At 38.3% G+C, this 22172-nt stretch overlaps 1 protein-coding gene across 1 annotated transcript in view; it reads left to right on the top strand.

The window, feature by feature from the left end:
- ZBTB10 (zinc finger and BTB domain containing 10) overlaps nucleotides 1–21931 on the top strand; it is a gene marked incomplete at its 5' end in the record, with an annotated part of 28264 nt that extends 6333 nt beyond the window's left edge. The window contains 4 exon segments of the mRNA XM_010575921.1: nucleotides 1137–2079; nucleotides 15453–15626; nucleotides 17716–17891; nucleotides 20686–21931. Coding sequence (XP_010574223.1) covers nucleotides 1137–2079; nucleotides 15453–15626; nucleotides 17716–17891; nucleotides 20686–20991 — 1599 coding nt within the window.
- Nucleotides 21932–22172: the final 241 nt, after the last annotated feature.

The following is a 22172-nucleotide window of genomic DNA, read 5'->3' as shown; positions in this document are numbered from 1 at the left end:
TTGCTAGGGAAGAAGAGAGATTGTTAGAGATCTGGTATAAAACACTCTGTCATCATCACTGCTCCTGATGGCAGCACCTGTCAATCACTATAAGTATGGTCTCAAATATGCCAGTCTGTGTTGTTTTCTGCTTTCTCCTTTCTAGTTTTGTAGCTACTTTGTAGCAGCTCTAAATCATCATTGTCTAAACATCAGTTAGAAGTTTTCTAAATGCTCTAAAATCCAGTTCAGATCTCTTGTTACTTATCAGCTACTCGCTGTCTGAACTAATCTTTAATAACAACTAATTTCTTGGTGTTGGATTGTCTGATACTACTTCTAGCAAAATTTTCAAGTTGCGTTTGAGGTCACATCTTAGGTTGTAGAGAGACAAATAAGTACGTATTGTCAGCATAATAAGTACGTACCAGTTAGAGGTGTCACTACTGGAAAGTTTCAGTGAAGCTTGATTCAAGAAAGTCTTAGTTAAATAATGTAATGGAAACTTAAGTTTTGTTTGGTCACCTGCAATATTCTGTCCACTCATCATGCGATACACCTATTTAATCCTAAGCCTGCCAAAATTAGAAAATAAAGAATAAATGCCGAACTTGTAGAACTGTGTAAGAAAAATATTTGCTATTATAACTACTTCAGTATTATGTTTTCTTTAAAGCATACAAGACAGATGGGAAGATACAGACCTAATCTTTTATGCATTCATCTCTCAGCATGAGAAAATGCTGAATCAGTTATCAGGGTTCTACTTATCTGTTTTAAGTGGAGATTTCTAGGGAAGAACGGGGCGGGGGGCGTAATTGGGAACCATCTAGTTAAATCTTTGGAAAGAGACTCCTGAATCTCTAGTGTATGTGGGTTAAGAAAAACCTTCACACTCAACTAAATCTTTCCTTACTTTTGGCCAAAATTTCACTTCCTTTGCCCTCAAGGCAATTCTGTGAGTTCTGTTTTTGTTTCAAATTTGGGGGTGGAGGGTGCAGAATGAGATCGTGATTCTTAGTTTTCAGAATATTTTTTAATTATATATTGCTGTCTGCCTTTATGACCAAGAACATAAAAAAATAATCTTTTTAATAACATTATCCTCTTAAGTTTGTTTTCATATCCTTATTATAGTGTTGGAGGACTAAGGAGAGCATTCATTAAGAGCTAATTATGGTTGTGGTTTGTTTTAATTGCAGGAGTCAGAGTTACCATCAGAACTGAATAATGAAGGATACTGTGATTTTAACAGCAGGCCAAATGAGAACTCTTACTGCTATCAGCTCCTGCAAGAGCTCAACGAGCAGAGGAAGAAAGGCATTCTTTGTGACGTTAACATTGTGGTGAGCGGGAGGGTCTTCAGAGCTCACAAGAACATCCTGGTTGCAGGCAGCCGCTTCTTTAAGACTCTCTATTGCTTTACAAACAAAGAAAGCCGTAACCAAACCACTGTTACCTATTTAGACGTTGTTGCTGTTCAAGGTTTTTCTGTCATCTTGGACTTCTTATATTCTGGTAACCTCGTGCTTACGAGCCAAAATGCCATTGAAGTGATGTCGGTGGCCAGCTACCTTCAGATGACGGAGGTTGTCCAGTCCTGCCGCAACTTCATTAAAGATGCCTTAAACATAAGTATAAAATCAGAAGCTCCAGAGACCGTTGTTGTGGATTACAACAGAAGATCTGTTAGTAGGGATGGTTTGTCTCCAAGGGATCAGAAAGTTGCCAGCTTCTGGGCAACACGAAACCTTACCAACTTAGCAAGTAGCATAAAAACTGAGAACGATGGTTACTCTATTGATGAGGGCCAAATGGAAAGCTACCAAATGAATGACTGCAGTTGGGTCCAGGACAGCTCACCTGAAATGGCTGAAAATGAATCTCAAGGTGAGGGAAAAGTTTTCGTATGGAATGACATGGGTGCACAGGGACAATCGGTTCAAGAACCTGGAAAAGCAAGAAGGAAAAACCAAACTGCAAAGAGATTTATTTATAATATACCACCTAATACTGAAGAGAACTCAGAAGATTGCTCAGTGTTGCAACCATCAGTCCCATATCCAGAAGAAGATTTGTCATTTATTAAAGAAGAAGCAGGTAAATATTGCTTAATGTCAATCATGTCATTTCAAAACTAAATTATTGAATAAAGTACATGACAATGCAACTTTTATAAAGGTATGTTGGATAGGATCTTTTAGTAAAGTCAGCACACCAGTCAGTTTACTAAATCAGGAATCTGATTCTCCACCTTGGGGCACAGCAGTGTATCTTTGGCTAGAGAAAGGAATGACAGTGCTGTGCCATGCAGAATGTAACATGCTGTTTGCATTTGACGCTTGAGTTGGGGATCCTTACCAGCTGGTAGAAGCTAAAATTCTTACATTTACATTTAAACTGTAGCCACTATTCAGCACAAAATCCAGGAGTAATAACTGGTGGCTAATGATGTTAACTGGTAGCACAGAGATAAAGGGCCTTTATAATTTCCTTTCCTACACTAGCAAAAGATTTTTCTGGTAATCTCCCTCACTTGAGTGTCACCCAGAAACAGAAGTCAGCTTTCCACTGCTGTTTATTGTAGGGGTATCTGGGAAGATACAAAATGGAGTAATCCTGGCTAGTATAATAGAAACTCTTAAACCAGACTTGTGAAACAGATTGGAAAGAGATGCCACAATGACATACAGTAGGAGGAATATCTTTTTGTTTAAATATTCTTTAAACAAATCATGAGAGTGACTGAATTCATTGGATTATTTTCCTTAAGGATCTGTGGTTAATGTAAATGCTAGAATAAGATTGAATATCTGTTTGCTAAACAAATATGGTCACACAAAGAATTATAGGCAGACTGCTTACAGTGTAATTGGGATTTGGGGCAATGTAACTAAGTTCAGGGTTTTATTTTTTTTATTAATTATTATACTGTATCAATAGTTGAAGTATATATTTGCAGTACTGTCACTTACCTGTATCACTTTTAGATGAATTAGCAGTTTTGAAAACTTAACCCCAATTTAGGAGTGAAATTAAAGGTGAATTTGAGGCACAGCTGGAACAAAGTTTTTTAGATGTGTCTGTTTCTAAAGCATTTTAAAATGAATGCTGCCTTCAAGTGTCAAGGGACTGTGGCTATCCTCTGCTTACCAGGTTCAAGGAGTAGAATTAAGACAGAAATTTAAAAAAAAAAAAAATCGGCACTCACACCTGTGGGTATAGAATATTTCCGGATATTTTTGTATTCCAGTGACAAAACAGAGATTTGAAAGCAGCCTGAGTTCTGGGAGAGTCTAGGAACCTATATTTATTTTGGTGGAAGGAAGGATAGTCTTAGTTTCTTCCTGTACACCCAGACTTGTTTAAAAACAAGGCTGAAAGAAATCCTTTCAATAGTGGCAGGGACAGGCCGTTTCTCCTGGGGCCCTGAAATGCCTCTACCTGCAGCGCTGTAGATGCCTCTCTGTGTGGCTGGCAGCTGCTGAGGTGCGAGGAGGCAACAGGTGAATGAATAGCGGTCCAGCAGAGGGCTTGTGGTGACTCTGCGCTGTACTGTACCGTACCAGTATATATGCATGAGCATCACGATGACATGCGACAGTATGGAGTGATGCAGACTGGAGCTGTGGATGTGTACATCTGGCACGTGAGCAGGAGCAGCCACTAAAAGATAGGTCCATATAGTTAGCAAGCAGTGTGGCACAACAGGAGCAGCTCTGGAGAAGTGGCTGTGCTGAGGAGCCAACGTTTATTCTGTAAATGCTTCAGGGGGCTTGCTTATCTCTGGTCTTCATCTCTGAACTCAGTGGGTAGGTCTGCTTTAGCTTTGCAGTTCAGCTTGGAAGTGTGCACTTGTAAAGTTAATTTCCTGATCTTCTCTTGCTGTCTAAGCTTTCTTAGACTGCACAGGGTTTCTTCTGGCTGAAATGAAAATAGAAGCTGTGTTTCAGAAACATGCCTCTTGCATGCCAACTGCTAACAGGCCTTGGGTCCACAGCACCAGGTTAGATCTAGCCTTCAGTAAAGCACCTTTAGATGTTTATGGTGGGGAAGTTGAGTCCTCAGCACCCACGCAACAAATCTGCCTGTGCTGGGCTACGCTGCTTGCTAATACATACTTGGTTGCAGCGGCATCAAAAAAGGCAGCAGAGAGTCTGGAGCAGGAGCTGAGGACCTGTTTATTAATTGCACAAACATCAAATTTCTGACACAATTTAGCATGTGATTTCTATTTCTGATTTATAGGGGGTAGATATACAATCTGTTTTACTGTTGGAAATACCACAGGTAATATGTCTACTCAATGATGTCCTCAGCCACAGAAATAAATACTTATTTGCATTCTGCAGAACTTGAATATGTGGTGTGGAGCTTTCTTGAAAAAGTAATGGATATGGGCAGTGCAGTAATGATTAAGCAAGTTTAGACCTTACTCAGTTTTTTGGGGCAGAAGCGCCAAGGTTTCCTGTAACTCATTGTACTAAAGGATTAAATTACAAAATACAACTATGCAACATCTTGATGAAAAGAGGTATATTAGAGGCTAGGGGCACACTGAATTTGTGCTGTGGTGTCTGTCCAAAACCATTGAAAGTTCTGTGATTGCAGGAGGCAGTTTATTTTATTGAACTGTAAAATAGCGTCAACTAATGATCTCCTTGGTATTTTCAGAGCACAACATAAGTGGTCCGAAGTAAATAATTATGTTTTCTGTCAGTGTTAGAACCATTTTGGAATCCATATCTACTATTCTTATAATGAGACCTTTACTTTTACAAAGTTTTTATGTGCATGCACATTGTTTGAAAGAAGAAGAAATGTTGGAAGTAAGGCTTGGTATAGTCTGTGCTTCAGCATTTGGTGTTCTTTCTCCTCTACTGCTGGCTAGCTTTTTCTTTGCTCTTCAGGTAGATTCCACTCTTAAACATTCTTCTTTCAATTGCTCCCTTTATGTCCAAGAAAAGGTGGAAGAGGGAGGAGTGGAGAATTGGAAGAATGACAAGAATGAGTTGTAGAGTAACCTGCAGGTTATACGGTAACTTTTCAGTTGTGGATTAAATTTCTTGTGGAGATGAAAAACTACCAAAACAATAGGCACTGGGAGTTCAAAATGCTAAGAAAATGTCTTCTGGAGTAGATATAAGAATGCTGTGAGGAGAAGAAAAAGGAGGAATAGTAAATTCTTACGATGAAAGCTAAGGAGTGTGCTGTCCCTTTGGTTGCTAAAAGGGAAAGAATGAACTTCTATTATGCTTTGTCGGGTGCTGATGGGAATAACCAGCACCAGCTGTGGTTATGAGATGTCCAGTTACATGCAAAGGGAGTTGCTGTGTCCTTGATCATGGTTTCGGGTTGTCTAGTGTTTTTGTGAGGGGAAAGAAATACCATAGATATGGTGGAAAGGAAGCCTGTTTTAAGAACACTCCTTTCACTACAAAAGTTTACCCCAAAAGCCACTACCTTGAATTCTGTAGTAAATGGAGTTTCCAGTTGGGTACTGCTAGGTAAGTATTAGATAATCAACAATAAAAGCTTTCTGAACTACCTGCTACCCCTCTTGTCCCAGTAAAGCAAACTTGTTAAACTGTCCTTGCCAAATGTAAGTTTTCCTACAGGTATCCATAGGGATATGTCAGCTTCTCCTTCCTCTCACCCTCCATTGCCAGTGAGTTTATATTTAACACCTTCCCTGTAAAAGTAGCACTTTGGTGAGCTTCAAAAAACTTCATGAAGTTGAGACGGATTTTAAACCACATGTACTGTCTTCATTTACCTACCGTTACTGAAGCTTTCAAGCCTTCTCCAGTTTTAGCTCTATTAATTAAAATAGTTGTGTTTCTTCACACTGAATGTTACTGCCTGTCTCACTAGTTTCTCTTCTAGTTGGTAATCTGCTAAAAAATCTCTTTACTGTTTTACAGCTGTGGTGCATCCTCCAATTAACTATTTACCATAGTGAAAATAACAATGCAGTCAGTCAGCATCTCTTATTCAGTTTCCAGTTCATAAAAGCTCAGTGATTCTAATGCATCATATTTTTAATGTCTGTTCATAGTTTTTTGTAAGTTTTTATCACTTCTTGATTTTGCTTTTCATTTGGGCCTGTTTTTTGGAGTACAAGTGTCCTATCCTCAGGCTTCAGATCTCAGCTGTTAAGTATTGCTTATGCTTTCCAGAGCTGACCGTGTTGATTCTTAAGGAAACTTGTATATAATATCCCAATAGCTTTGTGAAGCTACCACCAGATTGTTACTATGACTTCCAGGCTAGATAATGCTGTGTCATATATTGGGATGGGGACAAGGGAAAGGATAACAAGGGCAGGATGAAAACAGCCTTTTTGTTGAACAAGAGGGTTCCTGAATGATTTTGTAGGGGTTCTTAAGGAATTTAATTCAGCTTGCTGTAGAAACAGCTACTTTTCAGGAGGATACACGCAGCAGCTAAACCTGCTTACAAAAAATGTAGTGCTGGTCACAGTTTTTGTCATGACGTGAGGGAGCAGCATAACACAACTCGATCAGGACTTTACAATAAAGACAGGTAACTTTTGTATTTGAAGAAATCCAGATTGATAGACTTAGCCGGACATGTATATATTTCTTGTAGGGATAAACCCCACTTGACTGAGTTTAAAAAAAAAAAAAAAAAGGCTTTTTTTCCTACTCTTCTGTGGTACTATGAATCTCAGTCAGATCTCCAGCTGATACACTGATTGAAAGATTTAAAGTGCTTAATGGACCTGTAACCTCTTTATTTGCCCTGTTCCCTATGTAATCTGGTATTGAAGGCCCTGTAGGTTTTTAGGAATCATCTAAAGAGTACAACACCCAGGGGTCAACCTCTTCACTATTCATTAAATTTATCTCTCCCAGGGATGATCCCAAAGACAAGTAGATCCTCACATTCTCATAGCATGGTTAACCACTGACCTTGCAACTTTAAGCAATGTTCTGTGTATTACTGTTGTGTTGGTTTGGGCGGGGGGGAGGGGTTCACAAGGAAAAAAGCAAGCAAGGTGGATGGGCTGGGGAAGAATGTTATGTGGTATCTACAGATCTTTTCTGCCTGAAAAGCTGCTTTTTTTTTTTTGTCTCAGTTCAAGCAAGTGCAGGCAATACATTCACTTTAAAAAAATTATCAGTCTGGACTGCTGATCTGATTTTTCTGCTACCTCATTTATGAAATAGCGATGATAATGGCAGCAGCTCCATAAATAAAGAAAACCAGGGGCTGTATTTCTTCTTGATTCATTTGGGGGCGTAACTCCAGCCACAGAAGTTAGCTGTGCTATTTCTTTAGCTAGCTTCCTTCCTGCATCTCAAAGATGTAGCTCAGTAAGTCAAATCTAATCAGTTTTATTACATGCTGAGTAGTGAAAGTGGTTTTACTCCAGATGTTTCAGATCCTTTTGGATTGTAGCTAATTTTCAGAGTAGTGTGGAGCTTTCTTAAACTATCAAGAAGATTACAGTACAACTTCCTTTAAAAAGCTTTTTTTCCAGATAGTAATTACCCTGGAAAATAAAGTCTTGATTTTATCCACAGCCCTCTTATCTCCTACATGCTTGTCTTCACATGCCTGTCCGTTCCTGTATGATATTTATGAAGCTAAAAGACTGCTAAAGGAGTTCTTAAAATATCCTTTATGCCTTCACTGACATATATGGTACAGAAAAATGATCTTAGGTTTCTTATTTAAGCTGTAGGTTTTCTGTGTTGGTAGGCCTATTTAATTCAGTTACACCACCATAATTCCCTGTGAGAGCACTCTTATGCTAGAGTGACTTTGTCATGTAAGAGTTTATAGAAGTATGAGTTGATCAATTGCTGTTCCATTAATCTGGGCTTAGCAGTCTTAGTGTGTTGTGTGATTTGGGGGGGGGTTGTGGTTTTGATTGGGTTTTTTTGTTTTTGTTTTTTTTGTTGGTGGTGGGTTTGGTTTTTTGGGTTTTTTTAAATTTCATGGAAGGGATAGATCATCCTCAGTGTTGGTAGCTGAGTAGAATAGGTTTTAAGTGGCATGTAATTTGACTAAAAGATGATTCCTTCAGCTTCTCCTTTTCAGGTTCTCTTTCCTTGCCGAGTTGTTTTGCTTGCTGCCCAACCAGTTATTCTCTGTGTATGTTCTGGAATTCTTGTGTACAGAACTTGGAGTCATTTTTTGGAGTGGAGGAGGGAGGCAGGCAGCATTTCTTACTTGTACCAATTTCTGACAGGTATCAGTAAATATATCCAACCAGAAATGTGTTCATAGTGTAGAAAGTTTATACAAAATGTAGAATATTATAGCATAGCAAGCTTATACTATGCGTTTACCCTAAAGCACACTGTAGTATTTGCAGTACATATGTGTTTGTGGGAGTACAGCTTTAGCAGACAATTTCACTTTAACCACTAGACTTCATTGGTGTGGTTAGTTACAAGCTTCATCCTGTCATACTGGAAACAATGGAGAGGGGAGTTAGCAAAATCAGAGTTGCCATTTTTACTGTAAAAATGTAGCCACAATTGCAGAACTTTAGTCACTTCTGGTATTCTCGGGGTGGGGTGGCAGGAGGGGTTGAGGGGATAGAATCTTTAAGACTGGGGAAAAAAAACCAACCCTTTGTTTAAGCAGCAGTTGTCTTTCATGGTCAGGCTATGTGCATGAGAAGTATGAACTGTGTAAAATTTCCAATCTTTTACACATTTGCTTGCTTGTGACTTGAGTTGATCCCCTTTCTTTAGGGTGTAATGTTGCATGTTACTTTGCAGGGAGAGCATGACACCCGTCTGGCAAGCTTAGTTTGTCATGTACTCCCAGATCGTAGTATGCAGAGTTCCTAAGGAAGTATCTGGTTTTGGGTTTTGGGGGTTTTGGGGGTTTTGGGTTGCTTTTTGTTGTTGTTGTAAGGGTTGGTTGTTTTCCTTTATGTTTTGGTATTTTTACAGATTTGCACCTCTGTCTTGTACCTTAATTTTCTTCAAAGCCCAGTGTAAAGACAAAATCCCTTTGTACTCCTGGACAAAGTTAGGCTTTGGCAAATTAAGTCTGGAATGAATGATACCGAGATGCCAGTTCAACACAAGGGTTTTGTTCAATTACGCTACTGCTTCTAAGACTGCCTGTGATTAGAGAAGCTCACATGAAGTGAAGATCTCCTTAGCATTTCCTTTCAACTGTTTTAGCATAAAAAGTTGTTTGGACCAAAAGAGCGTCTGTGCAGCAATGGTATCTGTGCTTATGTCTTTACATAAGAATCAATACCAATGAAGACCCATATCAGTTCTTGGTGTATTTATCTCAACTACAATGACATCGGTGGTCTTTAATAATGCACGGTGATTCTTCTATATTTTGACCCTCAAGCTGACATTTAATTCTTCTTCTAAGAAAATACATTTACAAGCTACAATGTGTAGCTGATAAAATGATAGCAATAGCAGTTATCTAATGCTGATGCAGAAAGCAACTAATGGCTTTACTGTGTGGAGAACCCTTATATTAGGGCTAAGATGGGAATAAACTTAATCTTCCTTTTTTTTTTTAATTGGATGCTTTTTTACCCCTTCATTAAGGAGAAACTGGATTTATTCTGTAGTCACTTTCTCAGAGAGTTAGCAAGAAAATAGGAGCAGAACGTAATGCCATGACGTTTAATTTGGTTACCAGAGCATCTAGAATGGTGGGTGTGTTTTACTGTATTGAAGGATCTTAATCCTAAGTGCCAGTCAGTCATTAGGAGTTCAGTGCAGCCTTTTAGGTGTATATCTGCTTGAAAGTCATGCTTAGATTAACACTTTAAATGTAAGACTTGATGAAAAGGGGATGTGAAATGTTTATATTAGAAAGTCTTTGAGTTATCTCTTGAATACTTTACCTGAGAAAGCTCTTGAGGTACATCCTTAAACTGACCTGTTTGCAGTGTTCATGATCTGGCCCTTGAGCTCACAACATAGTCCAGAAGTTTATGGCTGAAGGTATTTTCTTGACAGTGAAGTCAAGAAGAGCTATTTTCCTGAGTCTCATAACTGTTTAACACCTTCATCAGTGATCAGGATAGTAAGACAGAAGACACTCTCATCAAGTTTGCAGATTACATCAAATTGGTGGGAGTGGTTGATATACTGAAAGGCAAGGCTGGGCTATTGTTCAGATGGACCTCAACAGTCCATAGGAATTGGCCAAGAGGAACCTCTAAGATGCTGTGCAAAGACAAATGTCAAGTCTTGCATCTGGAAGTAACAGCCCTGTGCATCAGTACAAACTGAGCACTGAGTGGCTGTGTAGTAACTCCATGGAAAAGAATCAGAGATCCTTGTGGACAGCCAGCTGAACCACCAGTTGGTGGTGCCTAGTTTAGACAAGATGAAGAGAAAGATGTTGGCAAGCTAGAGGGAGTGCAGTGGAGGGGCACTCTAAGGTGGTTAGGGGGATGGAGAACGTGTTGTTCAAGGAGAGGCTGAGGAACTGAATTTATTTAGTATGGAAAAGGCTGAGGGATCTACCTGCCATCTTATGGCGCCTTAAAGGGATTACAAAGAAAACGAACTCAGGTGCTTTTCAGAGGTGCACAGTGAAAGGGCAAGAGTCAGTTGTCACAAGCTGCAGCTAAGGAAATTCCAGCTGTATATTAAGAACACTGTTGACCATGAGAGCGGTTGTGTTGGAACAGATTGCTTGGAGGGTTTATGGAATCTCCCATCCTTGTAGATATTTAAAACTTGGCAAGGTCCAAAGCAACATACAGTCTAGCTTTGAAGTTAGCCTGCTGTGAGCAGGAGGTTGAACTAGGTGACCTTCAGCAGCCCCTTAAGACCAAAGTTTTTGTTTGAGTCTGTGATAGTCCCTGAGAACAATAACTCCCCAGAAATAAATGATCTGGATGAGAAAAGCTCTCACTATTTTGTGTTGCACTGATTTAACCTTTGTGAAGAGAGATCAGCAAAATAGCTTTCCAATGTGAGTGTCGCCCCTTCTCAGGGAGTTTTTCAGGGAGTATATGATAAGCAAGTTGAAAAAGCAAGTGGGTGATATATTTGGCATCAATTGATAGTCATCTGGCAGGGTTAGCTGATAATAGATCTGCCTCCATAGTCAAGGCAATAAACCTTTTTTTTTTGTCATGAATGAGAAACAGTAAAAATTAAGAGCAATTGGGAGCAGTACATAGAGTATGAGTAAGATTGCTTTGGCAAAATGTCTTAGGTTTGTCTGAGCCTTCTGTTACAAGAGGCAGTTGAGAAGTAATGTGCTTTGACCCTTCTCAGAAGCAAGGTTAAAGATGTGAGTAATACTCTGGGAACAAATGGAGTACAATATATTTTCTTTCCCTTCCTTCTCAGTATGCCAGTCTTGATAGTGCTGGTTTTTCTGTCATGTTACCTAACATAAGCAACAAATCTAGCTCTCTAATAGCAATCCAGATTGTATCAGTAGATTACCGCTGCTTTCTTTACAATCCTTGAAAGTTACGGCCTAATCGCTTATCCTGTCTACTTTCTGTCTTTTTTAATTGATCTGAATGAGCAGTCAATGTCAGAAAATCTGGTGGGGAACAATAGTATTCCTTTTTCTCTTCTCTTGGCACTGTTTTTAGTGTTAATATGTATAAAGAAAACAGAAGTTGAGTTCATTAGACAACTGTATCTAATGCGAAGTTTTGCATTTTCTCCCTCAGCGCACTCTGCATCCATATCCCTCTCTATAATTACCTGCTCAATGGCTTCTGTTGTTGATCTTCTCATTAATTTCCTTGATCATCCCCTACTCAGTAATGTCTCTTTTTCTTCCCAAAAAATCAGCATATTTCTGGTTACAGAAAAAGAGCAAAGCTTGTCAGACTAAGGATGCTTCTGCTCAGATGCATTTTCTTTCTGGTGATACTCCCCTACCTCTTGCCTTCAAAACTGAAAACCAGTGTGTCTGACTTCTGGTTATCTTTTTTCCTGAGAACACACACAAAATCCTTCCATAAAGTTTTTGTTAGTTGTGTAAAAGCCTACACAACCACTTCATTGTATTTTGGATTGTCTTTATCTCTTCTCAGATTGACATCTTGAAAATTTTAGTGCTGACAGTTAATCAACTTGCTTGTATTCTGTTTTATTTTTATTATTTTGGGTTTGCTAAGATCAGGTTACTGATAGAAACCTTCTCCATGCAGGGTAGAACAATGGGTAGATGTTGGAGATTAATTGACATTTGAATTATTAACTTACACCTCTTTTAGGAATCAACTAAACTGTAAAAAGTTATCCTTAGATCAGAGGAAAGCTGTGGTCTTATGACCTGATTTGGAGATACAGAATATTATTGCTTCTAATTACCCTCTTTCTTTTAAAAAAAAACAAAACAAAACAAAAACCAAAAAACAAACCAAACAAAAAAAAAATCCACCTTTTTCACTGCTGTCTGTATTTCCCCCTTTGTACCCACACCCAGTCTACCAGTACAACTGCATATGTAGTTGCTTTCGGTCTATCAAAATCATCTGTAATTAAGTTGACAGGAACAGGTTAGATGATGACTGTACCTGTAGTTTTGCAAGCAGGCTTCAGGGGGCAGTAGCCTGGGTGGGAGGAGGAATGGGAAAAGATGTTATGAGCCACAGGGGTCTGTAATATCTTATACTTGGCCCAGCTACACTAAGAAGCTTATCTGACTGTAGGCTGTATGTCCACCTGGGGAAACTAGTAGAGGCTAGGTATAGCACTTCCAGTTCCCAGTCTATATATAATTCATGGTTTTCCTGTTTGGATTAGCCATTAGACATTAAAAATGCCTTTTTTTGTTGTTTTGAACACATTATATGTGTGCTTAATCTAGAAAGCAGGTTTTCTAGGTCAACGAATTATTCTAAGAATAAGCATTAGATTTAATTATGATCTGCTTAGTCCTGTACTGTGCAGAGACTGAAGTGTCCGTAGCAGCCTCTTATCTCTTGTGGTATCTGTGCTGGTGTTCTTTCATGTTATAACAGGTTTTCTCTTCAAATTGGAAGTAGAAGAATTTAATAGCTATTATCCCCAGTAGACTACAGCTTTTAAGTCTATTTGGCTCTATGCCAAGTCTTATGCCAAGATCTGGACCTATGCAGGGATTTGAGTTCCTAACTTCCCTCAAACTTCAATACCAGCTGTGAGCATAAATGTTCCTAATGAAATTCAATTTGTGTTCTCTTAGGTCCCGAAAAACTGTCAAAGTGACCGTGTTATAAATGTGTTCAGCTTGGTACAACTCTTGCTTATGGTCAGTCTTTGATGTATGCTTATTTTGAAGGAAGCTATGCAATATTGCCTGTACACAGCATATACATTACATCTGTGAGCAGTAAAGGCTTGGTCTGTTATCTTACAGATATTCTTCCCATAACGGGGTGGGGGGGGGAATGATTAAATATTTTGATCACTGATCTTCCACTGGTCAAGTAGAGACAGGACAGCTCTATTAGAGGGGAAAAGCCTATAAAGAAAAGGTCTAATATTTTAAACAGATTATAGAAGTTGTTTTATTTTTTTTTCCTCTGCTAGAGCCTGAAGCCTGCTTTAATTTGGAGGCTTTTAGCCTTGAGGTCAAGTCATCTTTGCTCTTGCCCAGAACTGCTTCCTCACTAATCCTTTCTTGTATATTACAGAAGGAAGTTTTACTGCTCACCTCAAAGGAATGTGTAGTTGGCATGTCTATAGGGTATCTGTGTTCTATTCCTTGAGCTGTTGTGAGATGCCATTGCTGGAGTCCATAGCTCCAAATTAGTGTAAGGAGTTCTTGCCTCTTTTGGACATAACAACAGCTATTGGAGTCAGTAATTAAAACAATATAAAAATATTTTCCTCTCTACTTTGTTGCTTAAAGGAGAGGGAGATTTATTCCCTTCCCCCTTCTTTCTTTGTATACCAAAATAGCTAGGTGGATGAGCTAAAATACTGGGATTTCTCTTCTTTCATCCACTCAAGCTCTGCTTTTTAAAAGCTCCAGTGGAATACCTAGTTTGGCAGTTGGGATCCAGCTTTGCTTATCATTTGCCATTGTCTAACAGTTAGGATAGAGTTATAAGCTTCCTATTTGTTAATTGATTTCCTTTTGAACTGTTGTCCTATGTTGCAGATGAAACCACTGCTGCCAACCGTAACACTGCCTGAGCAGTAAATGAAACTACTGTATATGTCTAATGCTGTGAGGATTTGTAATTGGTACTTTTTTTTCCCCAGTAAAACTGTAAGTTGTGAGTGTTTCAGTATGCGGCTTACCACTAGCTGCATGAAATTCTAATTTACACTAAGACAACTTCCTTTCCCGGAAAAATCCTTAGAATGAGCAGTATAGGGACAAAGGAAAAAGTCTTTGGACTATTAAAATGTAAACCCTCAGGCTTGAAAGTAAAAATATATCTATTTCCTCTGAAGCCCTTCACAACAGTGACATTGGGAATCCAATGTGAGGACCTGAGCACCATCCAGACAAATAAAAGGAAATCTGCCAGTTTCCACTGCAGTTTGTTTATTTAACAACTGTGTGCCTGTGAGGAAAGTAATGGTTTATAAGTTCATGTTTTCCAACAAACTTCTGTCTTGGGGATTGGGGGAAAGGTTGATTTGCACTCTTGCCAGAAGAGTCTTTGCCCCACAAATATGATTTTGTCAAATGCGTAGTGCAACTTTCTTGTGTACTATTTATAGTTCTTTTCTCTGTGCTGTGTAATAGTGATTCCATATTCACTCGTGCAATTCTTGTTACAAAAGTACAGAATTCAACAAGCAAGAGTCATCTTAAGGCACTATTTACTTCTGAAAGATTTTGCTCTTTTAAAGAGGAAAAAAAGCTACAAAGACCATGCAAACTGCATGAAGAGCTTGTCTAAAGACCAAATGTAAATATGCAAACTAGTCTTTTAAGATGGTATGTTCCAAGTAATTATGGTGTCTTGAATTGATGTGGTTATAAAGTAATGGAGATGATTATTCAAAAAAGGATTTAGACATAGCTGTAGGATACTTTATGTAAATAAAGGTATTTAAAGCACTTTATATACCACTGAGATATTTTAAGGCAGTAAAGAAAATCAAACCTCCAGTAGAAAATGTTTACTTTTGTACGAGCTAGGCTGCCTGTGGTAGACCAGATGAAGTCACTGCACAAAGCAGTTGTAAAGAGAATCCAGTGGAAAACTTTTTATCCCTGTCATGATGATAGTGAGAGAATAAATATCCTTACGATAAAAGTTGTTGTAGTATGAAAAAGGCTTTGAATTTTTCTCAGGATGGGCAGAAGAAACGGTGCTGTGGAGAGTAGCTGAAAGGTCTAATTCCAGTGAAATTAGGAATGCAGTTATTTCTTCATTTCAGTATTGATGATTATGTGAAAAAAGATAATTACTATTTTAAGGTTTGAAACTTCTTAATCACAGTTTAAAAAGGAGATATATATTTTGCTGAACAGCATGACCTACTAGAACCTAGGAAGCTAAAGTAAGACTGTGTCTGTAATAGGTACTTCAAGTGACTTCAAGTATGGACTGCTGCCGGGTACTTCAAGTGACTTCAAGTATGGACTGCTGCCGGGTACTTCAAGTGACTTCAAGTATGGACTGCTGCCGGGTACTTCAAGTGACTTCAAGTATGGACTGCTGCCAGAATCTTGGCCAAAAGAAGCTTGGGAAAATGGCAAGTATATCTGATGGAGAGAAGGTTGTTTTTTGACTCTGATAGGTGTTCTTTATATTCTGTGTCACTGCTGGTAATATTTGATTAATTTGTTTAGAGCTTTACAAGATTAAGTGTTTACATAATCTCCTTCCATATCATTTGCCTTTCTGGATAATGTAGATAGGAGTACTTCCTTGGAGGGAGAAAAAGGAATTCAAATGTATGGAAAAGTAAAAACAGAACATGCTTTATATCAGCTCTTGTATTGTGCCTGAATATGAAGATACCTGAGGTCTTTAATGATCTGATGGCTTCCCCCCCCCAGTAAGCTAATTACAGATAAATGGGCTTCGGAATTGAACGCTTGGATGATGAAGTTATGAAGTTAAATATAATTGTCAGAGTATCAGAGTAGACATCAGAGCATACTTCTTGCTATTAAAAATAAAAGGTTTTGAATTCAATGGAGCCACAGCTAAAGCCCTCCTCAGTCAAACCTATGTTGTATAACCTACCCTTTCACAGCTTATGTGCCTTTCTTAATAGTTCAAGCAAGCAATTATCCGTAATTATTTTTCTGTCTGAAAACATACCAAAAACCACACCACATCTAAAATAATTGTTGCTAGATTCTTAAAATACATAAAATCTTCAGTAAAAAGAGGATCTTAAGGACTGGGTAATAGTAATGCCCACCTCTTCTCTCTGTAGCTTTGAGCTATTACTGGGATGTGGTTTATGGTTTACTGTAAATATTTTGGTTTTTTACGGTGGAAGGAATTGGGTCATCAGAAGGTGAAATTCGTTAGCAGGCAAGGGATTAGAACTCTGGTCTTAGGAGGTCTGCCTGTTCTTAAACCGTTAAATTCCCATATATCTTACAGCCCTGATGTCTGCCTTTCTGTCATACCCCTCTTGATGTGTGTAAGACTGCTATTTAAAACATTTTTTGAACTTATTTTTCTTCATGTAAACCATTATGTGATATACTAAGGCAAACTTTTGAATACAGGCAAAATTTAACTTCCATGTTATGATGGATTTTGAAGCTGGGGGGAGGCATCTTAGGTATAGGCATGCAGTCCCATGCACATAGCACACAATCACTTTTGTTTTCTTCCTGCCAGCATGAACATTAGAAACTTATGTATATAATCAAGTAGCCTTAGCCAGTGCTTTTTGGATGCTTCTAGATAGTTATGATCATGTTCATAAATTATGTCACTTGTAGTAAGTTGACTTGGTACCCTATTTGCAAAATAATCCTTGTATTCCTGTGTGGACTTCTTTGTACCTGTCACAGCATCCTATGCTTTTCTATTTCACACAGTAATAGGCAGCTGTAGTAAACCTGTTTTGCACGTATCCTTTGAGCAAGCTATGTTAGTTATCCTTGGTCCAAGGATATGTAAATAGCTCTCTTCTTTCATAAGGAAGAAGTGGGATATTGCTGCTTCCGGAAGTTTTTTTTCTGCTCTCTTTATTTTCTTCTACTGTTAGACCAAAATAGACTTTGGTTAGAGAATAGCTAAAATCTGAACCAATAACTTCCCTTTTTAGCTATTTCAGAATTATGCTACCTCTTACTGTTCTATTCCTTCTGTCAATATTAATTCTTGCTTAATTATACTTTCTTTTTTTACTTATTTGTAGAGTCAGATCTTGGCAGGCACTTCCTGCACATAATTCTAAATGGAATATTGGGGGAGAAGATTGTAACTGTCTAAATGCCACAGAGCTAGAGTGTTTCTAATCCAGAATAAAGTGTGTTCTGGTATAGGTGACCTCTAGAAAATGGAATACTGCTAATTTGGAGCTAACTTCCTCTGACTCATGAAATAAGACTTCTTTTCAAAGAATTGATCTGTACTTCTGTAGTAAAAATTCTTCGGTTACAAGTAGGTATTTTTCTAGCAAGATCATACATGCAGAACCTACCAGTATTTGTGGTTTCTGCAGGCAGGCATTGTCCTGATTTGGCTGATGAAAAGTCATGTGGGTGCTTTATTGTTTTGGCACCTGTTTATTTTTGTGCACCAGGCAGAACATATTGAAATAGTTTTTTGTGTTTCATCATCTTTTCTCCTGATGACTTATTATCTTGTAGGCGATTCCTCTGCTTTAATCATGAACAAGTTGAAGTGTCCACACTGTAATTATGTAGCCAAATACAGAAGAACACTAAAGAGACACTTGCTCATTCACACAGGCGTGAGATCTTTCAGTTGTGACATCTGTGGGAAGCTGTTTACTCGAAGAGAGCATGTAAAGAGACATTCCTTGGTAGGTAACCTCAAGAGTGTGTGTATGCGCATGTACGAGTGGGTTTTTATAGTTGTTTCACATGTTTTGGTAGTTGAGAGAAACACTGTTCTCTGATTTGCCATAATGTAACTTGTTTTATCTTAATCTAATGTATGAAGATAAACATCTCTTTGTGATAACTATACCTCTTATATTCTTAATGGAAAATGCAGTATCAATTAAGACAGTCACTGGAATTCTGATGAGATAATTTCAAGATGATTTTCAAAGTGATGTGATAAAGAGATGCAGTATATGTAAGTATTCTGTAGATAACAAAAGGGAATTTTGGCTTAGTGTTACTGCAATAGAATAGCACATCTTCTTGTTCTATAATGCTGCATCACCATTTTCTGTGAGGACACCCTGTTTAAAAAGCAATTACACAATATCTTGGGGTAGTTCTGAAATACTTATTTCACAACTAGACAAAGCTATAGTATCCTATCTACTTTAAGATTTAGGAAGGAATACAAAAATACTTGAGATGCAGAAAGTAAATGTCCTTCTGACTTGCATTCTACCAATACCATAATCAGCAGGTGAGCTTACCCTGTCCTGTGCATGTTGCATTACTCAGGATTTGACCTGAGTACTGTTTATCTGAGGAACCAGAGAAAGTATTATCTGTCTTGGGTATTTTTCAGGTACTTTGTATCTAGTCTGTAAGGAAATTAAGACTTCCTTATAATATTTACTGTATAAAATCCAAAGTGTGTTTTCAGGGCGTAATAAAAGCAAGATCATGTTGGTGGTGAGAAGGTAATAACATTTTTCCAAGCTGTGATTTTAGAAAACTCATTTTGCAACATGTTTTGCAGATACTCAAAATAGGTTAGTACATGGAACAGGGTAAATTGCACTTTACTTCTCCATTTTGGTAGCTTTCCTCAGTCCTTTGAGAATCAATGGACCACCTTGCTCCCTCTTGAAGGTGTTCCATAAGTCTCCATACCCTCCTTGCAGCTGGCTTTTTGTTCCTCAGTGAGTAGAAAAAGTGGTTGTGAGCTTCCAAGTTTTAATGCAGATGCAGAAAAGAGCTTTTGGTGTAAGGCTTCCTAACTTTCCTTTCTAGCTTGTGCTATCATGAAATGGACTTTCTGTTAGCCAGTAATAATATTAAAAGTAAATAATAACCTGAGTCATATCAGGATATAATTCTAGAAGATATAAATTTAAGACCGCTGTAGTAATTTTAAGTATTCCTTAAATTGCTCTACAGATAGGAAAGACATATGTTAGTAGCTCCTACATTTTAGAACCAGCATCTTTCTTATGTTCCACTGGACTTCTCTCATCTTGGATACACATCTTTCCACTCTGCTACTGCTGCCTTTCTTCCTCTTCCCATACCACCTGGTGAAGGCTTAGATGCCTGAAGGGACAGGAGTACCTATGATGTTACCGAGTCTGAAGGACATTTTGTTCTGTAGTGTCTGTAGGTGACTGCAGTGATGGAGGTGGTGATGGTACGGGGCAGCTCTGTGGCTGGGCAGAGGAGGTTAGGTCATTATCACCTTATTGGTGTGATTCTGTGTAACACATCCCAGCAGCTACTCTACTTCTTCCTTTGTGGCTCACCAGAGAAGATAGCAACTGTGGGTGGTAGTCAGTCTACCAGGTAGAGTGGGACTTCAGGTTTCTGTCCTGCAGTATCTGATGAGGTCTTGTAGCTGAAGATTTTTTTTCCTTCAGGAAAGGAGATGAAGTCAGACAGGTTGAAAATAGCTATAGAGTGAGCTCAGCCCAGCCCGGTGTTTTAACTTTTAACTGAAGTGTGCTCTCCCTGATGGAATCAGAACACCTTCCCCCATCGCCGCCATTCAACAGAAACCTCAAACATTCTGCTTTGTGTGAAACACTATCATAACAAGTCTAGAGGCTGAGGAAAACACATGTAGTATCAGCTGTACAGATTATACAGTGGGACTAAGGTAACTATTTGTATCTTGACCTTGTTTGGGTTTGGGTTTTTTCCCTCATCTGGGTGATAATTTCTGTTTTATCTAAAATGGCAACTTTTTCAATGTGACCTCAAATGAGATATTTAAGCACATAGTTGTAATCTGTTATGGGGACCCCCAATAGAAGAAGGAAGCCTTCAACTTAATTTTTTCCAAGATGATAACCATTATACATGGTTGCTGAATTCAGTTACTTGTACAAATAACATACCCCCAAATTAAAAATTAAAATTTATGTTTAGTCAAGTTAGTCAATAGCAGCCTCCTAATTTTACACGCAAGCTCACTCTTACATACAAGACAAAAAATTCTTCAAAGGAACCTGGAAAGATGATGTTGGGTTTGGTTGTGTTGGGAGGGAGCTGTCGTGGAAGAAGGATCTTGCTCTTTGAATTTACAGTTCCAGCTTGTTCTTAATTTTTCTAGGACTTAAAATTGTAAAGGCGATTTTCTAAATGAGTTATGATCCTGTGTGCAATATAAGTGCTTATACTGTTCCCATTGCCTTTCAGAGTCTTGTTCTGTACAGTGAGTAGTCATAAAATTAACACTCACCTATTTACAGAACAGGCAGCTATTCAGCTATCTGCTGAACAGTAAGCAGCTAGTTTGGTTGTGGGCAATAGCTCGTAGTCAGAATGGACCTCTAGTAGTACTTCTCTTTCTCTGAACGGTGTCGGGGCATCCTTCAGAAGAGGTCAAAAAATGAATTTTTGTATTAGTAATTATTATTAGTAGTAGTTCTCTAGTACTATTGCAAATGCAACCTGATACATGCATTTTCAGCTGTTAATATTTCTCTTCCATAGGTGCATAAAAAGGATAAGAAGTATAAATGTATGGTGTGTAAGAAGATTTTCATGCTAGCAGCCAGCGTTGGAATAAGACATGGATCACGACGTTACGGGGTTTGTGTAGACTGTGCAGATAAATCTCAACCTGGAGGGCAAGAGGGAGCAGACCAGGTGCAGGACACAGATTTCCCTAGGGATGAAGAATATGAGGAAAATGAAGTGGGAGAAGGTGATGAGGAGCTTGGTGATGATGTAGAAGAACAGAATGACCAGTCTCGATGGGATGAATCTGGGGAAGTTTGTATGCCTTTAGATGACTGACAGAGCATATGACTTCAGGGTGCCGCCAATGGACACTATATGGATTGACTATTTGAATTTTTGGACTGAAGGCTTGCAAAATATGGTACAGGCTGGGTGGTAGTTATGTTGCTGTGAAAAATGTAGGGTCAAAGCCTTATAGCAAAAAAGGATTATTAATTTTTTTATGATATTTGCACAGGACTGTACAGCATACAACCATTTGGTTGAATTATACAGAGTCCTCACATCTACAGTCAGTTATCAAAAGAAAAATGTATTTTTTATTATTTATAGGATATAGCTACTTGGGTCCTATTCAGACATAGTAGTAACTGTACTTATGTTACACATTCATGTATCTGTTAACATGAATGAAGAAAATTGCAACTTCTTATGGAAATACAAAGACAGGTTTCCCAAATCCACTCGTACTTTGTCAGTGAACCAGTTAAGCTAATTTGGGCTATTGGCTCTTGTTTCCACAAGCATGTCTTTGCCATACAAACCTTACCTCTCCCGTACTCTGATAGGTGAAAGCCAATAATTTAAATATGCATCAAAGATAATGCCAACACTGTATTGAAATTTGGTTTTAAAACTTTTGGCTCTATGGTGGCAGGTGGTATAGGTGATAAGCACTGGAGAAGTTAATAATGGCATTAATTTAGTGTCTCTTCACAGTTTTGAATTTTCAAGAAGGCTGTTATTGATTCATCAGTTCCAAAATGATCTTGCAGAAGGAATGACCAATAATGAAAATAATAGAATGATGAGAGCATGGGTAACTCTTCTGCCACTTAGTCAGAAGAGATAATCATGCTAAAAGGTATCTGATGTAATAATGTTTCCTCCCTCCTCTAAGGCCCCCCCCCCTCTCAAACTTTTGATTTCCCTGGTGTATACCTCAGTCCCACACAATAAAAATACAAGGAACGGAGAAAGTGTCATATTAAACAACTTTTTGGTTGATAATTTCTTACTTGTCCAGTTTTTGGCTAGTTTATGTGATGTGAATTGGACACTAGGCTATTGTGCCCATCGTTCGTCATTAAAATGAACACAAACTATTTTTTATTCTTTTGTACTTAATGGGTTGTTGCTAGTGTTTAATATAAACCAACTACATTTAACTTGTTGACTTAATTTGCTGGATTTTTTTTTTTAAAGAAAAACAAAAAGTCCAAAGCAAAATAATGCTC

Source organism: Haliaeetus leucocephalus, unplaced genomic scaffold (assembly GCF_000737465.1).
Source record: "Haliaeetus leucocephalus isolate CR32 unplaced genomic scaffold, Haliaeetus_leucocephalus-4.0 Scaffold506, whole genome shotgun sequence".
Taxonomy (NCBI): Eukaryota; Metazoa; Chordata; class Aves; order Accipitriformes; family Accipitridae; genus Haliaeetus; species Haliaeetus leucocephalus.
Note: the sequence above shows the minus strand (reverse complement) of the source record. Positions and strands in the feature narration are given on the sequence as shown.